The 15,691-nt window shown below is 62.7% G+C and overlaps 3 protein-coding genes across 12 annotated transcripts in view; 2 read left to right on the forward strand and 1 right to left on the reverse strand.

The window, feature by feature from the left end:
- CUX2 (cut like homeobox 2) overlaps positions 1–5,962 on the forward strand; it is a 67,995-nt gene extending 62,033 nt beyond the window's left edge. For 7 of the 8 annotated variants that reach the window (XM_054844453.1, XM_054844456.1, XM_054844455.1 and 4 more), the window contains 5 exons: positions 215–374; positions 922–1,191; positions 1,421–1,609; positions 1,719–1,992; positions 2,962–5,962. In XM_054844453.1, the coding sequence (XP_054700428.1) occupies positions 215–374; positions 922–1,191; positions 1,421–1,609; positions 1,719–1,992; positions 2,962–3,625 (1,557 nt within the window). In that variant the 3' untranslated portion in view covers positions 3,626–5,962. The remainder of the gene's footprint in view (positions 1–214; positions 375–921; positions 1,192–1,420; positions 1,610–1,718; positions 1,993–2,961) is intronic. The other variant, XM_054844460.1, reaches the window with a different exon arrangement.
- A 1,079-nt stretch (positions 5,963–7,041) lies between these two features.
- Positions 7,042–10,131, reverse strand: PHETA1 (PH domain containing endocytic trafficking adaptor 1). The gene is made up of 3 exons (XM_054844957.1): positions 10,052–10,131; positions 9,505–9,692; positions 7,042–8,994 (listed from the first exon to the last, which is right to left on the reverse strand). Exon 3 carries the CDS (start codon positions 8,981–8,983, stop codon positions 8,204–8,206), a length of 780 nt encoding a protein of 259 aa, XP_054700932.1. The 5' UTR covers positions 8,984–8,994; positions 9,505–9,692; positions 10,052–10,131; the 3' UTR covers positions 7,042–8,203.
- A 2,938-nt stretch (positions 10,132–13,069) lies between these two features.
- Positions 13,070–15,691, forward strand: part of SH2B3 (SH2B adaptor protein 3) — a 29,638-nt gene continuing 27,016 nt past the window's right edge. Inside the window, exons 1-2 of one of the 3 annotated variants that reach the window (XM_054844382.1) lie at positions 13,070–13,625; positions 14,444–15,501. The gene's annotated coding sequence lies outside the window, so the exon portion shown is untranslated. The remainder of the gene's footprint in view (positions 13,626–14,443; positions 15,502–15,691) is intronic. The other 2 variants (XM_054844385.1, XM_054844383.1) reach the window with 2 other exon arrangements.

A 15,691-nucleotide genomic window follows, 5' to 3' on the forward strand; every position in this document is an offset into this window, starting at 1 on the left:
CCAGCCTGCTGGGTACCCCGGGGGGACCCACCGCGGTCCCAGCACCCGCGGCTGGGGCCAAGGGGTCCGGATGCGCCGTGGGGCCGTGAGCGCAGCAGCCGTGGGGCGGCAGCCTGCTTCCCCTCCCTCGACGTGGGGACAGAGGGCAGGCGGGAGCCCGGCGTCGGGGTGAGCGCGCCCCGGCCCCGGCGGGTGACGCCTGCGTGGTGCCTAGGTGCTGGGGCTGTCCCAGGGCAGCGTGAGTGACATGCTGTCGCGGCCCAAGCCGTGGAGCAAGCTGACGCAGAAGGGTCGGGAGCCCTTCATCCGCATGCAGCTCTGGCTGACCGACCAGCTGGGCCAAGGCATCAGCCAGCAGCCGACCCCCTCCCAGGGTAAGTGCCGCCGCCGTCGTCCCCGTGGTCCCCACGTGCCACCGGTGTCCCCGGCACTTCTGCATCTGCCCCACGCATCCTACTCCCGTCCCAGCGCTGGGGAGAGCTGCCCCCAGCACCCCCACCCGCACCCTGGGAAGCCCCTTTCATCGCCCTCTCTTCTGATGCGTCCAACTCATTTGAACGCCCTTAATTAGTCACGTAGACAATTGAAGGCTGTTCTACAGATCCTCAAATGTTATTTTGCCAGAAAGGGGGGTCGAAAGTCATCTAGGTAAAAAAAAGGAGAACCACAATAAAAATCCTTGGCTGTGTGCCTGGCATGAAGAAGTAACTGGGGTTTTTTATACTAGCGGTGGTTTCTCTCTGACTATTCCACCGCCTCCTCCCACTTTGCCGTAACTGCCGGAAAAACTCGGCTGGCATCCCCCCTCTCCGGAGGGCAGAGCCACGGGCACCCCCAAAATAACCTTCCCACTCCCACCAGGTCCGCGCCGCTCTCCCCCCCCGCCATCCCCGCTGACCCCTGTCCCCCGGTGTCACGCAGCCAGCCCGGCGGAGCCCCAGCCGTCCCCCTCGCCGCCCCCCAGCCCCGCCGAGCACGAGAAGGGCTGCCAGGAGCCCCTCACCCTGGCCTTGGAGAGCAGCAAAGAAAACCAGCAGCCTGAGAGCCGGTCGACGCCTGCACTGGGTGGGAAGACGTACCCCAACAGCCAGGGACCTGTGGGCATCCAGGAGATCGTCGCCATGTCCCCCGAGCTGGACACCTACTCCATCACCAAGAAGGTCAAGGAGGTCTTGACGGACAACAATTTAGGTGCGGATCCTCTCCCCGCCCGGGTTTTCGGGAGCTGCTGGTGAGGCTGCATGGAGGCATCGCCCCAATTCCCATAGCCGCAGATCCACCCCGCTCACTGCGGGTGCTCGGGGGGATCCCAGGGGAGGATGCTGGCCGGGAAACGGGGTGCACCCGCTCTGTGGGGGGACTGTAGCGCCCACCCCGCTGCTCTGCCCCACTCTAACCACCTCTGCTTCTCCTCCGCCAGGCCAGCGGCTGTTTGGGGAGAGCATCCTGGGCCTGACGCAGGGCTCGGTGTCCGATCTCCTCTCCAGGCCCAAGCCGTGGCACAAGCTGAGCCTGAAGGGGAGGGAGCCCTTCGTCCGCATGCAGCTCTGGCTCAACGACCCCCACAACGTGGAGAAGCTGCGTGACATGAAGAAGCTGGAGAAGAAAGGTGAGGGTTGGGGTGATGCAGCCCCCTCACGGGTCCGGGGTGCTGGCCGAACGGGGGGCTCCCCGGGCTGGGGGGTGAGCGGCACGCAGCTGGGTCTCCTCTCCTGCAGCGTACCTGAAACGTCGGTATGGGCTGATGAGCGCCGGCTCAGACAGCGAGTCCCCCAGCGCCCGCTCCGAGTGCGCCAGCCCCAGCCTGCAGTCCCAGGACCTCAGCCTCCTCCAGATCAAGAAGCCACGGGTGGTGCTGGCCCCGGAGGAGAAGGAAGCCCTGAAGAAAGCCTACCAGCTGGAGCCCTACCCCTCCCAGCAGACCATCGAGCTGCTCTCCTTCCAGCTCAACCTCAAGACCAACACCGTCATCAACTGGTTCCACAACTACAGGTATGGGTGCTCCTGGGCTTCGGACGTCTGATGGTGCTGTGCCACCAAGGTGATGTCCCTGTTCCTTTTCCAGCCCTCCCAGTCCCTCTTGCCTAGACGGGGAGGTGCAGACCCACGTGTGGTCGCTGGAGGTCCCCAGGTGCAGGATTGCAGCTGAAACGCTGTGTGTGCCCTGGCTGGTGGGTGGTCAAGAGGTGTCAACCACCTTGACCAAGTCACGTTGATCATCTAAAGAGGTTACCGTGCTCACACCACATGCCACCGGGCAGGAGCTCCACGATGGGTGAGGGAAAGCCTTATGGAAGCTCCTGGAGCACAGGATCCGTCCCGTCCCCACAGCATCCTGGCCCTGGGGAGCAGCACGGGCTTCATCCTTGGCCAGTATTGCAGGTGGACACGTGGCTCCTGAATCCTCCCCAGACCCACGCCCTGTGTCAGCGGCCTAGGTGATGGGCTGTGCCCCCTCCCCTGCGCCCAAAGTAGATGGGCAATATTTAGGGGAGCCACCTGAGGTTTCTCACACTCCGTCACCTGGGGAGCGCGGGGGAGAACTTGGAGAATCAGGCTTTTTGGTGAAACATTGACTAAACTCGCGACCTTTCCCCTCGCGTGGTTCCAGGAAAGCCCCTCCTGCTCTCAGTAAACACCACTGCCCTAAAATAAACCTTTGAAAACAGTGTTACGTGTTAAAAACCAAACCAAACCAAAATAAATGTAGTGGAAAACACTTAGAAAACTGGGTCAGTTTGGTTGGAAACAGCCTCAAGCGTTGCAAAATCCGTTCCTCACGTTCAAGCGGTAGTCACCTTCCCCCAAAAGAATGTTTTAAAAGCCGACGAGGTGGGATTTTACATCTCGAGCGATGTCATTGCATTGTTCTGGCTGGAGATGCTTTTTCCAGACACCCGGTGCCCACCACACGGGGCGATGGGTGGTGGTCGCCGACCCTCCGCGGTTGTGTCCCGGCAGGTCGCGGATGCGCCGGGAGATGCTGGTGGAAGGCACGCAGGACAACGACACGGACCCGGAGCAGAGCGGCGGGGTGGCCGTCCCCGGGCGCCGGGCCCCCCACAGCCCTGATTCGGATGCCGAGGACCGTAAACCCGTGTTGGGGAAGGGCGAGCATCCCTGCGCCGCAGTGCCTGTGAAGGTGAAGGAGGAGCAAGGGGAGGCGGGCGGCTGGGGCCGCCGGCGGGACTCGCGCAGCCCGGCCGGGGCGGCCGAGGGGACCGGACCTCCCCAGGAGGAGCGGGGGGCAGCCCCCCACGCCGCCGCCCCCAGCGCCGGCAGCCTCCCGCGGCGGGGGGGCCGCGCCGGTGCCACCGCCGGGGGACCCCCGCCGCCGCCGCCGCCGCACCCCGACAGCTCCCAGTCCTCCACGGGGTCGTCCCGTTGCAGCTTGGAGGTCTCCCCGACGTCGCCCTCGGCAGCCTCCTCGCCCGGCCTCGCCGGCTCGGCCTCACCGGGGCCGTCCTCCGCTGGGCCGGTCTCACCGGCGCTGCCGCCGGCTCCCGGCCCCCGGCTCAGCACCAGCGTCCAGCGGCGCCACGAGAAGATGGCCAACCTCAACAACATCATCCACCGCCTGGAGCGGGCTGCCAACCGCGAGGAGGCCCTCGAGTGGGAGTTCTGAGCACCCCCCGCCGCCCTAAATATATATATACGCACCCACATATATATATATATATTTTGTTAAATGCAGCACGCACCGAGAGGCGACAGGCGGCCGGCGCGACGGAGGGGAGCGCCTGTGGAAAGGGGGGGCCCCTCTACGAAGCCGCCCCCCCGCCCCTGGCTTTGTTTTAAAATGTGAAAAACTGGGAACAATTTTAGAAAAGAAAAGAAAAAAAAAATATTTATAGACCTCTTTTAGATATTTTAATAAAAGGATACTTTGGAATTTATTAACAGCTTAAGCTGCTTTGATATTAAAGATAGCTATAAAATCAAGATGATGTAGCAGTCGTGTCATTAAATGTACACTGAAGTCTTGTAGTTTGCCACTGGATGAGATTAAAACAAACAAACAAACAAAAAAAACCCCCCCACAGAAAAGACTTATTGAGAAAGCCATCAAGAAGCACTATGAGACTGACCAAATTTAATAAACTTTTGCCGAGCGGTTTCCACCTCTGTCTGTAAGACACTGCATCGCTTCTGCCCCAGCCAGAGACTGCGTCATAGTCCCTGAAGACTCTAAAGTGAAAACCTTGATGCCATCGAGTATGTATTTAGTTCTGGTGGTTTATGTTTTTTGAAACCTTTGTAACACAGAATGTCCCGTGCGGTTGTATATGTTGTAGAAATGTCTGCAATAGCCTTCTGGAACAAGATGTAGCATGGTCCAAACGCCGTCCCTCGCGCTTCCTCCAGCCGGCAACCGGTGGCAGCCCCGATACGGCGCGGCGTGGCTCCTGCCAGCTCCCGAAGGGAGAGAGAAAGGAATGCAAAGGCAAAGGAAGCAACCTGCGGCTGCCGCTGCGGGAGCGAGCGGGAAGAGGTAGCCGGGTGTGATGCTCGGGGACGGCTCTGGTTTGCTTGGGGATGGGCGTCCACGGGATCCCGGTTCCCCGTGCTCTGCCATCATCCGTTTGGGAAGGAAAAAGAGATGGAGCCTCCGAGCTTTGCCCCTGGGGCAGCAGTGCTTGGGGGTGAGCACCCACAAATCGCGAGCCCTGCTCGGGGCTGCTCCCGGCATCACAGCCAGCTCCTGCGGCTGAAGCACTTTTTTTTTTAGGGAGAGCACCCCGGGCAGGAGGAGCGTCCCCTCGCCTCAGCCACGTCTCCAGGCGGTGGCTGCCGGTGGAGCTGGGATGAGCCCCGGGGTGTCGCGCCAGGCTCCTGCCTGAACTGGGCAAACTCAAACCTGAACTGGGCAAAGCACCATCAGGCTTTGGCTTGCCGGGGCTGACGCCGTGCAAAGGCGCAGGAGCTCGGCCGTGGCACCATCCCGGCGTGCTCCCCGCCACCCCCCCGACCCACCGCCACCAGCCGGCCTCTGCTAACAAAATGCCTTTAAACGACGCGGGGTGGCCCGTGCTGGGCTGCTCTGCCCTGTCCCCTGCCCACACGGCACCAGCCATCACCCACCGAGGCCGCTGCCGTCGGGAGGGCTCCCCGTCAGGCTCCGAGGCTATGCATTGACTCATTTTCCACTGTATACATTTTTATTCAGAATAGAAGGTATTTTTATATTTGGGTGGTAGTCGATGAGCCATGCTAAAAGCGGCTCTGCGAAGGCACGGCTCTCCTTGCCCCAGCGAGCCCCAGCTTGCCCACGGCTGCTCTTTTCCCTGCCACCGTGCTGCAGAAGGTTGAGGCGCGACCATTGACTGCTCTTCTCCGTCGTGTGCTAGCGGGAGCTTTAGTGGAACGGGATTCGAGGAAGCACTTAGGATAGTCTTGAACATGGCAATCCTGTTGTATTAAAGCTAGCGGGACATACCGGTCACGTTTTTGTTAGGCTCATGTACTGTACTTCAAAAGTTTCTATGGGATCGATGAACTTTGTTTAACAGTTTTGGAAGGAACAAGTTCTGTAAAGAGCCACTAAATACAGAAGTTGGATACGACTCTGGCCTTGGGGTGTGTTTTGTCCGGAGCCGGCCGGGATGGGAGCTCCTCTCGCCTTCGCCCAGTGCCTGGGTGGATGTTGGCTCCCTTGGAAGTCACAGCCTTGCGCTGGGTTTGTGGCAAGAGCTCTCACTGCCGGAGACATCTCCCGGTGATCGGGGGGAAAAAAGAGGGTGTCAAATGGGGTTAGTCTAGCGCAGGGTGCGATCCTGCCGCGTGAAAGTCCTGCGCTCATCCCCGGTGGGGGTGTGCTCCTGCCCCCGGGGTAACTCGGCATCCTCCGGTGTGAGGTTCGGCTCGGCGTTGCCCGATGGTGCTGCACCCCGGCACGGCTCTTCTTCAGAGCCGGCCATCGCCGGGCGGGTTTGCGGCTTCCGACATGAGGCGGGGGTGTTTGCGTTTGATGAATTAATAAATCCATATGTTGCGTATCTGTTTAAGCTTGTTTGTCGGCTAACATGTTGGGAAGGATTTATTTTTAATGAATATCTGAATGTCTGGAGAAGCTGGGCCCGCTGCCATGGAAACCAGAATCTTCCTCTGCAGCCGACTGATGGGGCCACGTTAACCGTCTGGATGCTGCGGGGGTAGCTGTGCCCCGGCTGCCCTCGGCGGCACTTCTCCAAACGCCGAAACACGTAGCGGGGTGCCGTGCCCGGCCAGGAGCAGGGCTCCACGCTCTGCAGTGCTCTCGGCGAGTCAGTGACCCTGTCTGGCTTCGTGCCTCAGTTTCCCCAAGAGGCATCCCCCTCCCAACCTGCTGCAAGACCCCGTGTTAGCAAGAAGTTGGAGAGGTTCAAGCAGGTGGGATGTCACAGGAAGGGACATGGGGTCATGTTCAAGGGCAGCATCCCTGGGCCCTGCTTAGCTCTGACACCGGCCCCTGCAAGGGGACCGAGATTTTGTCCCTGGCTAAGACCTCTTGGCAGAGAGCTGGGGATGTCCCACCGAGGGCGCAGGGCCACCCAACTAGGGACACCCCAAGGAGGATGGCATCATGCAGTGCTGCTTGTAACCTGAGGTTTGGAGGGATGGTTGAAACACCCCATCAGGCCTGTCACGCACTGGCAAGTCATGCTGGGGCACCCAGTGCCGTTTCCACCGGTGAAACCGGGGGAGCGTTGTGCTCCCAATCAGTCTCCCAGCTCTTTTCCAATGCCCAAACCCCCTTGTCAGTCACCTGTGCCTGGCTGTCCAAGCTGAACCATGCTGTCCCTGCCGTGGGACCACCCTGGCGCTGCGTGTCCCCAAGGTGCCACCACCCCACCCCATCCCACCCCATCCCTGCAGGCACATTGGGCTCCAGGGCACTGCGAGACCCTGGGGTGGTCCATGTCCCACTTGGGCAACGCAGTCCCTGCCTGGTCCCACGGACACGGTGGGGACAGGAGAGGGATTAAAGTGGAGGCTTGATTCCCACCTGGGCCCTCCCCTGCAGGGGCTGAAAGGCACAAAGGAGAAACGGGGCCAGGAGGGAATTTCTGAAACAACTTTTATTGTAGCAAAATCTTGTGTCTGTCCCAAGGGGGCAAAGGGAGCCAGAGCCACCCAGCCCAAACCTGAGGCACCCTGACTGCTCCCCCCAGACCCAGGGTGGGTCACCCCACCTCCGTGCCAACAGCTTTAGTGTCGATACAAACCGTTGGGGAAATAAGAGAAACACCGGCACGGAACACCAGCTTTGCTCTGGTTTGGCACATGAATCATTCGCCACCCTCCGCTGCTGACACACACGTTCCCATTCGCCACCGCAAGCGATGCTTCCCCTTAGCGAGCTGGCCCAGGGGTGATGCCCTGCCCTGAAACATCCACCCGGCAGGATGGTGCCCACAGCTGTCATGTTCCACTCAGGTCTGCTTCCCTCCCCACCGTGGGTTCACCGGGTGGGCTGCAAGCAGCACTCGCCCCACGCGAAACGCCCGTGACCGAGTGTCACCAGCTTCCTGGACAGCCGGGGAGTGCGGTGCTGCTGCCATTAAGGAAGGGCTGCGCTCACTGATATTTTCATTTTCAAACCACATCCTGCTGGAGCAGAGGGATATGGCGGAGCTCAGCCGACCTCAGCCAGTCGTTTGTGGCGGGCAGGGAGGGGAAGGCAGTAGCCGGCTCCCTGGCTGTGAAACACCCCCACAGGGGCTCAGGCGGGTGAGAGCCCATCAAAATCCTCCTCCAGAAAAGCATTGTCGGTGCACGACCCCGCTGCAAGAGCATCACACCCAGTGCAGCGGTCGATTCCCGGGAGGCATCAGCCAACAAGTGGTTCATAGCTTGCTTGCGCCGGGCGGACCACCCTGCACCCATGCCAAGGCGCAGCTGAAGGGGTGCACCCCTGCGGGGAGCACCCGCTGCCTGGCAGGAGATGCCCGAGAGCTTGGCAGCACTGAGAGCCTGGAGGTCTCATGCCTGGCTGGTGGCACGCTAAGCCCAGCTGCCATCGGTGCCGGGCTGGCGTTGCACCATCACGGAGCAGCACTGGCGTCCCTTGGTGCTGGGCCCTCGGTGGCACCGTCAGCAGGTGTCCATCACCGCCACGGACAGGCCTGCACATCCCAGGTGAGGAGGGGACCGAGGTGGCACCAAGGATGAGCCCCTCCTCCCTGCCACGAGTCCTGGCGGGTCCCCAGGGCTCGGCTGCTTCTCAGGGCCGGGGGCCACGCTGCCTCTCCAGCCAGTCCTGCCGCAGCCGGGCCACCTCCCGGCCGTACTGCTCGTGGAGCCGGTTGAAGGTAGACGGGCTCTCTGCCGCAGCCACACCAGCGCTGCCTGCCTCACTGCTTGACGCCCGTCTGCGCGGTGGCAGCGGCGGCGGCCGCGGGTTCCCCTCGCTATCGTGCCCACCGCAGCCGGAGGTGTCGGCCGGCTGGTCCGCTCCCGGCACGTTATTCCACACCGCGCAGCCATTCTCCTTTGGCAGGACGGCGGGCAGAGCCGGTAGCCGCTCTGGGGACCGCTCCAGCCCTGAGGGCTTCAGCTTCCAGGAGCTGGGTGACCCCCGGCAGCCCCCGCATCCACCGGCCGGCCCCCAGCGCATCTCCTCCAGCTGCTTCTCCAGCTCCCGCACCACCAGGCGCATGTAGTCGAAGCTGGCCCGCGAGAGCGACTTCACCCACGACTCCATGGCAGCCTGGCTCTCGGCCGCCAGCATGTAGGTGCGAGACTTGGCACCGCCGAAGCGGATGGCGAAGGCGAATTCCTCGGCCGAATCGCAGAGCTCCACGGTGCAACCCTCCAGCACGATGACGCCCACTGGCTCCCGGCTCTCCCGTTCCTCGAAGTAGAAGAGCATGTTGCCCTTCAGCACGAACCAGCGACGATGGTATGCCGTATGCCGCTCACCGCGCTTGTAAAGGAAGCCGGCGTTGTCGGCTGGGGAGTCGCAGGTGGCATAAAAGGCCAGGCTCCGCTCGTTCAGCTTCATGGCTCCGCGCCCTGCAGGGACAGAGGGTACTCAGCTGCCCGCTGGCACGTGGAGGATGGATGAGCCTTAATTGCACGGTAATAAGCCCGTCAGCTTTTTCTTCCCAGTGGCATTGGCCCTGGCATCCAGGAAATGGAGCCAGTGAATAAACAGCCCCGTGATCGCAGCTGCCATAACCCATTCCCAGCCAAAGCGCTGCGTCTGGCAGGTGCCGGCTGGGTCAACGCTCCCCGGGGAGGGGGTTTCCCCCCACATGAACATTTTCCCACTGAGGAGCCCCGAACAGGGCTCGTCCCGGTGCCCCACATCACCCGGCGCAGGTGACCTTACCACCGGCGCCGTGTTTGCCCTGCGTCACGGTGCTCCTCCCCGCGACACGCAAGGAGGGTTTACGGCCCACGCCGCAGATTCGGCCACTGCTCTGGAGAGCTGTGGCCACGGACCGTGTCACCCGGGCAAAGCCACCTCTCCCCTTGTCCCCTAACCACTGGTGTCCTCACCGTGCCAGGCTTTGTGCCTACCTGGACTCTGCCTCTAGCTCCGGTCTCCGGCAGCCACCAGCATCAGCGACGTGCGGGCGGCCGTGGCAGCCGTGGGAGCGCGGGGTCGGCTGGTGTAAGGGGGCCGTGGGGGCCAGCACCCCGCTGTCGCCGCTCCGGCTGCTGTCTCCGGCACCGAAACGCCTGCGGGTTTTGCACGTCACCCCAGCCTGCGGAGCACAAGGCGGTCGTGCGCCAGGATTATTATTTTCCTATTAAGCCACATCGCAGGGTTCAAGATGAGTCGGGGGCTCTGGGGGTGCCCAGCGTCGGGGCGGCAGCGGGGACCCCTTTCCCCCCAGGCAACTCGGGGACCAATTTGGGGTCCCCAAATTCTTGCGGACGTTCTGGGGGGAGGGCGAGTCGCCCTCCCCGGGCACCGGGCAGCCCCGCTCCGGGTCGGCTCTCGCCCGCTCAGCCCCACTCCGCTCCGATCCTGCCCCGGCCCCCCCCCCCCCCCCCCCGCTCCGGGTCCCGACCCCCGCTCCCGGCCCCGCTCCCGGCCCCGCTCCGGGTCCCGCATGGCCACCTTTGTCCTCGGCTCCCCGCCGCCCCGGCTCGGCTCGGCACGGCCCCGGCAGGCGGAGCGCTGCTCCCGCCCGGCTCCTCCTCCGCCGCCACCGCCCCTCACCGCGGCTCGGGGCGGCCCGGCGGGCGGAGCGGGGGCGGGGGGGGGTGTCTTTGCCCGGCTGAGAAACTGCTCCGGAGCTCGGCCCCGTGCTGGGAGTCCTGGCTCGGCCCAAGCCCTGGGCAGGTCAAACCTCTGGGGGCCGGGGCTGAGCTCCACGCAGCACCGGGGAGCACGGATCCGAGGGGTGCGAAGGGATATGCACGTCCATGGATGTCCATAGGGATGTACACAGGGATGTACGTGTGGACGTACATGTGGATGCACGCGTGGGTGGGAAACCTGGGAGCGTAGCGCTGAAAGTGGTTGCGCGACATTGAATTTTTGAGTCAGGTTTTTGGGGCAGAGGGCGGGTGCCCAAGAGCGTCTGGCAGGGAACGGGCAGAGGTCGGTGGATGGCGTGGACGATACAAGCCCAGCAGGGAGGGCTGGAGATGAAGGTGGCATGGCAGAGGTTGGTCCTGCATGGGTGGGAGATGCTGCAAGGGACCAGGCTGCAAGTCCTGGCTGCTCTCCCGAGCTTTCGGCCACATCCTTGGGAGAGGCTGGGCCAAAGCGGCTGGAGAGGGACGTCTCTGCCTTAGTGCAGAGGGAAAGAAGGAGCTGAGGCAGGAGCCGAGTGGCCTGGATGGGCATCCGGGGGAAGGTGACGACTGGTACAAGGAGCTAGAAAGCAGGGGGTGACGAGCCATTAGCCAGGCGCTGGAGCTGACGGGCATTGTGCAACCGTCTGGGCAGAAAGCGTGGCCACCTCACTGCTTCCTGACCGCGGAAGACGCATGGCACTCGAGCCACTGATGCGCTCTTGGCTGAGTGGCCAGCACTTGCCCCATCCAGGCCAGGGGTGAGCGGGCCCAGCGGTGCTGAGCACAGGGGCTGGGACTGGATTTCGCACTGCCGGTATCCACGTCCCAGGGCAACCATAAACCTTTGGCTGGGAGAAGCTTCCAGGCTGACTTCTGCTCCTGGTTGGCCCTCCACGCTGAAAGTGTCACCAGCCCGAGGACTACCTCAGCAGCCCTGCTGTCCTCATCGTGTCCCAGTAAATACCAGCGTCAAGGATTTGCTCTCCTTATCGCTGTCCCTTTCCTCCAGTTTCTTCGTTCCCCTGCTTGGCTGCATGGCACTGTGTATATTTTAGCAAACGAGGCGTTGGCTCTCATTTTGCAGGCCCCCAAATAAGAAATCCTGCCATCGGTGACCTCTGCCACAACCGCCACTGCCCACAGGTTGTGGTCTTCACCGCTCCCTCCTGTAGATGCCCCCACCGCCCTACATGGCTGCTTGGGACTTTGCAATCTTCTGCTCATGGCAGTGCTTTTCATTTCACCAAGGGTTTTCCCATCACCTGCAGACTTTCTCTTTCAGACTCTAAAAAGGGATTTAAACCAGCACTAAAACCATCCGGGCTTTATCTTCCCTCCTGAGCGGAGTGGCTCTGTTCAAGGCCGCTGGTGGGAAGTCTCGGGTTTCTCTGCGCTGCTTATCTCCCTGCCTTGCTGAGAGGTGCCCTTTCACACAGCCAGATTAGGAGAGGGAAGGACCGTGGGGAGAAGCAGTGTCTTTATTAGACCAGCTGGGGTAATTGAAAAAAGGTGGCCGTGCTCCTGGCTCTGCCTTCCTTTGCTGGGCCTCCAAAACTCCGGCTGCTCCTTGCAGCCCCATCGGCTCCTTTAGCAGGGATTGTTCCTCCACTGCGGCTGCTTCCTGGGGAGACCATCAGAAGCTGCTTTGGAGAATTACCCCAATTCCTCAAAAAACACCAGCAAAATTCCCCCAGGGGTTTTTGCTTCCCGTTGGATCTCCCTTGGGATGGTCACATGTTGCTGCACAGGCTCCAGCACTTCCCCTTCTGAGCGGCCCGAAGGTATTTTCCTTGCTGTTTCTCCCAGTGCCCCCCCCCCCCGGCGAGGACCCCAGTGCCCGTGCCTCAGTTTCCCTTGCCAGGTCTTGCTGGGAAAGATGAGAAAATAAATTCCTATGCTGAGCTTGCCTGACAGCAGAGAAAAGGGAGAGGAAAAGGGTCTGAAAGGAGGTGAGGGGCTGCTGAGCACTGCTCAGGACGTGGGCTGCCCTTGGCCTTTGCTTCCTGCTGCTCCCATGACTGGTGACTTAGTGGCACGGTTACGCAGCGGCGGGTGCTCAACAGCTCAGGGAGGTGAGCTCTGAATCACTGCCAGCACCAGCTCAGTGGGGGCTGCTCCTGGAAATCTGGGGGCGTTGGGGGTTACCGAGGGGCTGCTTGATGCCCGGTGCTGTGCATGTCCCCAGCCGGCACATGGAGGAGAAGGGGTGCGGGTCTCTGTCGTGACCAGCAGCGCATGGTCCCCAGGGATCCCAAATGGATGCAGAAGTTCTGCCCTGGAGTTCAAGGCGAACGAGTTGTGACCACCACAGAATCCCCAGTGTGGGGCTGGTATAACTCTCCATGGTGCGTTTTTGGGGTGCGGGCACCCCTGCCCCGCTCCTGGCCCACGCGAGTTTCACCGTTCCACGCAGGTCTCCAGCCTGGCAGCCCGGGGGTCGGCTACCGGGCGGGTGCCGCGCTGCCATCGGCCTCCCGCGCCCGCCACCCCGCCGCCGTCGGGGCAGGCGAAGCCGGGCTGGGAAGGGCTGGAGGCGGCGTGCACTGCGGCGGCTGCCCGGGAGAGGGCGGCTGGAGCCCAGCCACGGCTGCGGGGCGCTCCGGGCTCGGCGGGGCTGGGGGGAGGCAGCCAGCCCGGGGGCACCCCCTCCATCGCCACCCTGCCCATCACCACCCTGCCCTCTGAAGGAGCGCATAAAAGCCAGGCTGAGGTTTTGGGGGGGGCGGGGGGGCATTGCCAGCTCAGCGCAGACCCCCATAGCCAAACATTTCCAGATGTCACCCCTAGACCCTCTCCGGGCAGAGAGGGGGGACTCCCATCTCACCCGCAGCCGATCACATCCCACTCCGGGAAAGGCCGACGTGCCACTTCCAAACCACCCCACGCATCCTGAACACGAAGCAGGCCGGAGCACGGGAGTTAAAGAGAGAAGTGGGAAGGACCGTTGGAAACTGGTTAAGGCTTTTAGAGGAGAAGCAAACAGCAATGGTTAAAAGCTGAACCCGATGCAGAGCGGAAGGGAAGCGGCAGCGTGTGTGTGTGTGTGTGTTCGTGTACAAGGGCATCTGCGCAGCTCTGCATAAACAAACAGAAAAAGCAGAAGTCGGTGGTAGTGAATTAGCAGTTAGGGACTGTAGAAAATCCATACAGGAAGCAAAACAAAAGAGAAATCTCAGGCCACGGGGGCTGAGGACGCTGAGAGGGCGCTTTTGAAATAGATGAAGCTCGTGAAGAAAAGTGTGCAATAGCTGCGAGCTGGGACAGGCGCCCGTGGGAAGGAGGGCCGGCACTGGGCTCCGCCGACCTCTTGTCCATGCTCAGAAAAAAAAGCCAGAAGGTGCAATTATGCATGAAGCAACGGCGGGAGGAATTAAAAAGCAGCTTTTAAGGTAAGATTTTTATCACGTCAGCTGATCCCAGCCACTTCCCTGTTGGGTTTGGGGAGGGCTGGTTGATTGCAGAGTCACCTGGACCCCTGGAGCAGGCGATGCCCAAGGGGAGCGTGGGGTTAGAGCCCTGCGGGAAAGCTCTTCTCTTGTCTGGGGGGGTCGGTGGGGCTGGAGGGGGGCAGTGGGGCTGCGTCCGCACCAGCAGCAGCCCAGGGCCATGGTCTGGGGCTGGCCAGCCCCAGGGCACAGCACCAGCGGCGGGGGGGGTCCCATTTCCATCTTTTCTCTGTCGGATGGGGATCGATTGGGAATGGAGGGGGCGAGTGACTGGGGTGTATTTTAAAGCATCGCTGAGGATGGAGCCCGCTGGTGGTGGCACACAGATGCTTGTCTGCAACCAGCTCAGCATGCCTCAGCCCACTCTCCAAGGGCAAAATCCCACAGCTTCCACCTTCCCAACACCCACAAATTGATTGCACGCTGTCTGTAAAATCCCAGCTGCCACTTCCCTGGGTTTCCCTGGCTTGGCATGCTGGGTGAGCGCCAGCCCCTGGGGAAGGGCTGCTCCACCGCGGCTCTTGCACACTTGGTGTGAGTGGTGCCTGCGTGGGGGTCTGTGGGGCAAGGAGAGCCCCTCCGTCCCCAGCACTGCTGCTGCTCAGGGAGGACAAGGCCCCCGAGGAGCTCTTGGGACAGCCGGTGACACGGGTGGGAGATGTTGATGGGCCAGACGTGATGGTACAGACCACAAACCAGCCCTTTCCTGGAAAAAAGTGCAGTGAAAGGTTTATTGTCCTCCCTTTTCCCATGGCTCGCAGGGTGGGCAGCTGCAGCTCTGCCACGCCACTCCTGTTCCCCTGGGACAGGATGGCACCAGGATGACACCAGGATGGCCGAGCCTGCCCTGTATGCACCCACCCCCGTCCCCAGCCTTGCTTGGGACCAGAGGGACACTTGCAACTGCTCTGTCACGGCTGAATCCCTCACCCACTGTGCGAGACAACTGCGGGCCCTGTGGCCTGATTTGCTCCCGTCGGGCGTGGGCAGTGCCCCGTGGTGCCTTTTGCAGCAAGACAATTTCCTCGACCAAAAGGCAGAGGAACATGATGAGAAACGGGGTTTGAGACGGCATCTCGCCCACTGCTGCCACCGCAGAGGTCCCTTGGGTCCCAGCCCGCGGAGCCGTGGGAGGACGCGGTCAGGCAGGAACAGGAAAGCGGGGTGTTTTCCTGCACACACCCCTCCCGAGCCCCCAAACGACCCCACGCTCGGGCTCCCTCCCGACGTCCAGGGGGTAGGGACCAGGCTGGGGCCGGGGGTGTGTGCGTGTGCAGTGCCCGAACACCCCCAAACCCACAGAGAAAAAAATTGTACAAGTCATAAAAACTTTTTAAAAAATAAAGCCAACCCCCACGAGCGCAGCCGGGCTGTTTTTGCCGCTGCCTCCGCGGGCGCGGATGCGATAAGATAAAGACACCGGAGGGGAGGGGCGGCGCGGAGCGTTGCGCACCCGCGGAGCTGCCGGCGGGGCCTGAACGGAACGACCGACCGACGGACGGACGGACGGACAGACGGCGCGGCCCCTCCGCACCGCACCGATCCGCTCCGCCCCCGCGCAGCCTCCGCCCTCGGCCGCGCCGCTCCGCTTTACATAACCCGCCCGGGGCCGGGGTCCGCGCCCCGCGCTGCCGCGGCTCGGCTCGGCGGAAATGCGGAGTCGCCTGCTCCGGTTTCCTGCCTGAGCCGTACCGAGCCGTACCGAGCCGTGCGCCCCGTCCCGTCCCGTCCCGTCCTGTCCCGTCCGCCCCGTCCCGTCCCCGGGCGCTCCGCCGCGCTCCACCATGGGCGAGCAGCAGCCGGACGCCTTCTCCTGCAGGTAACCGCGGGCGCGCAGCGGGACCGAACCGAGCCGGGCTGTGCCGAGCCGGGCTGTGCCGGGACAGGCGGCCCCGGGAAGCGGCCGCTGTAAAGCGAAAGTGGCGGCGGCGGGGTCCGGCCGGGCGGGGGGAGGCAGCGCGGCGCCCGCTTCTCCTGCCGCAGCCCCGGGAGCTTCCCCGGCAGCTGCG

The sequence above is a fragment of the Grus americana genome, chromosome 16 (assembly GCF_028858705.1).
Source record: "Grus americana isolate bGruAme1 chromosome 16, bGruAme1.mat, whole genome shotgun sequence".
NCBI lineage: Eukaryota > Metazoa > Chordata > Aves > Gruiformes > Gruidae > Grus > Grus americana.

Bases quoted from the DNA above. Each gene is read 5' to 3' on its own strand.
- PHETA1 (XM_054844957.1), bottom strand. From the start codon at position 8,983: ATGAAGCTGAACGAGCGGAGCCTGGCCTTTTATGCCACCTGCGACTCC.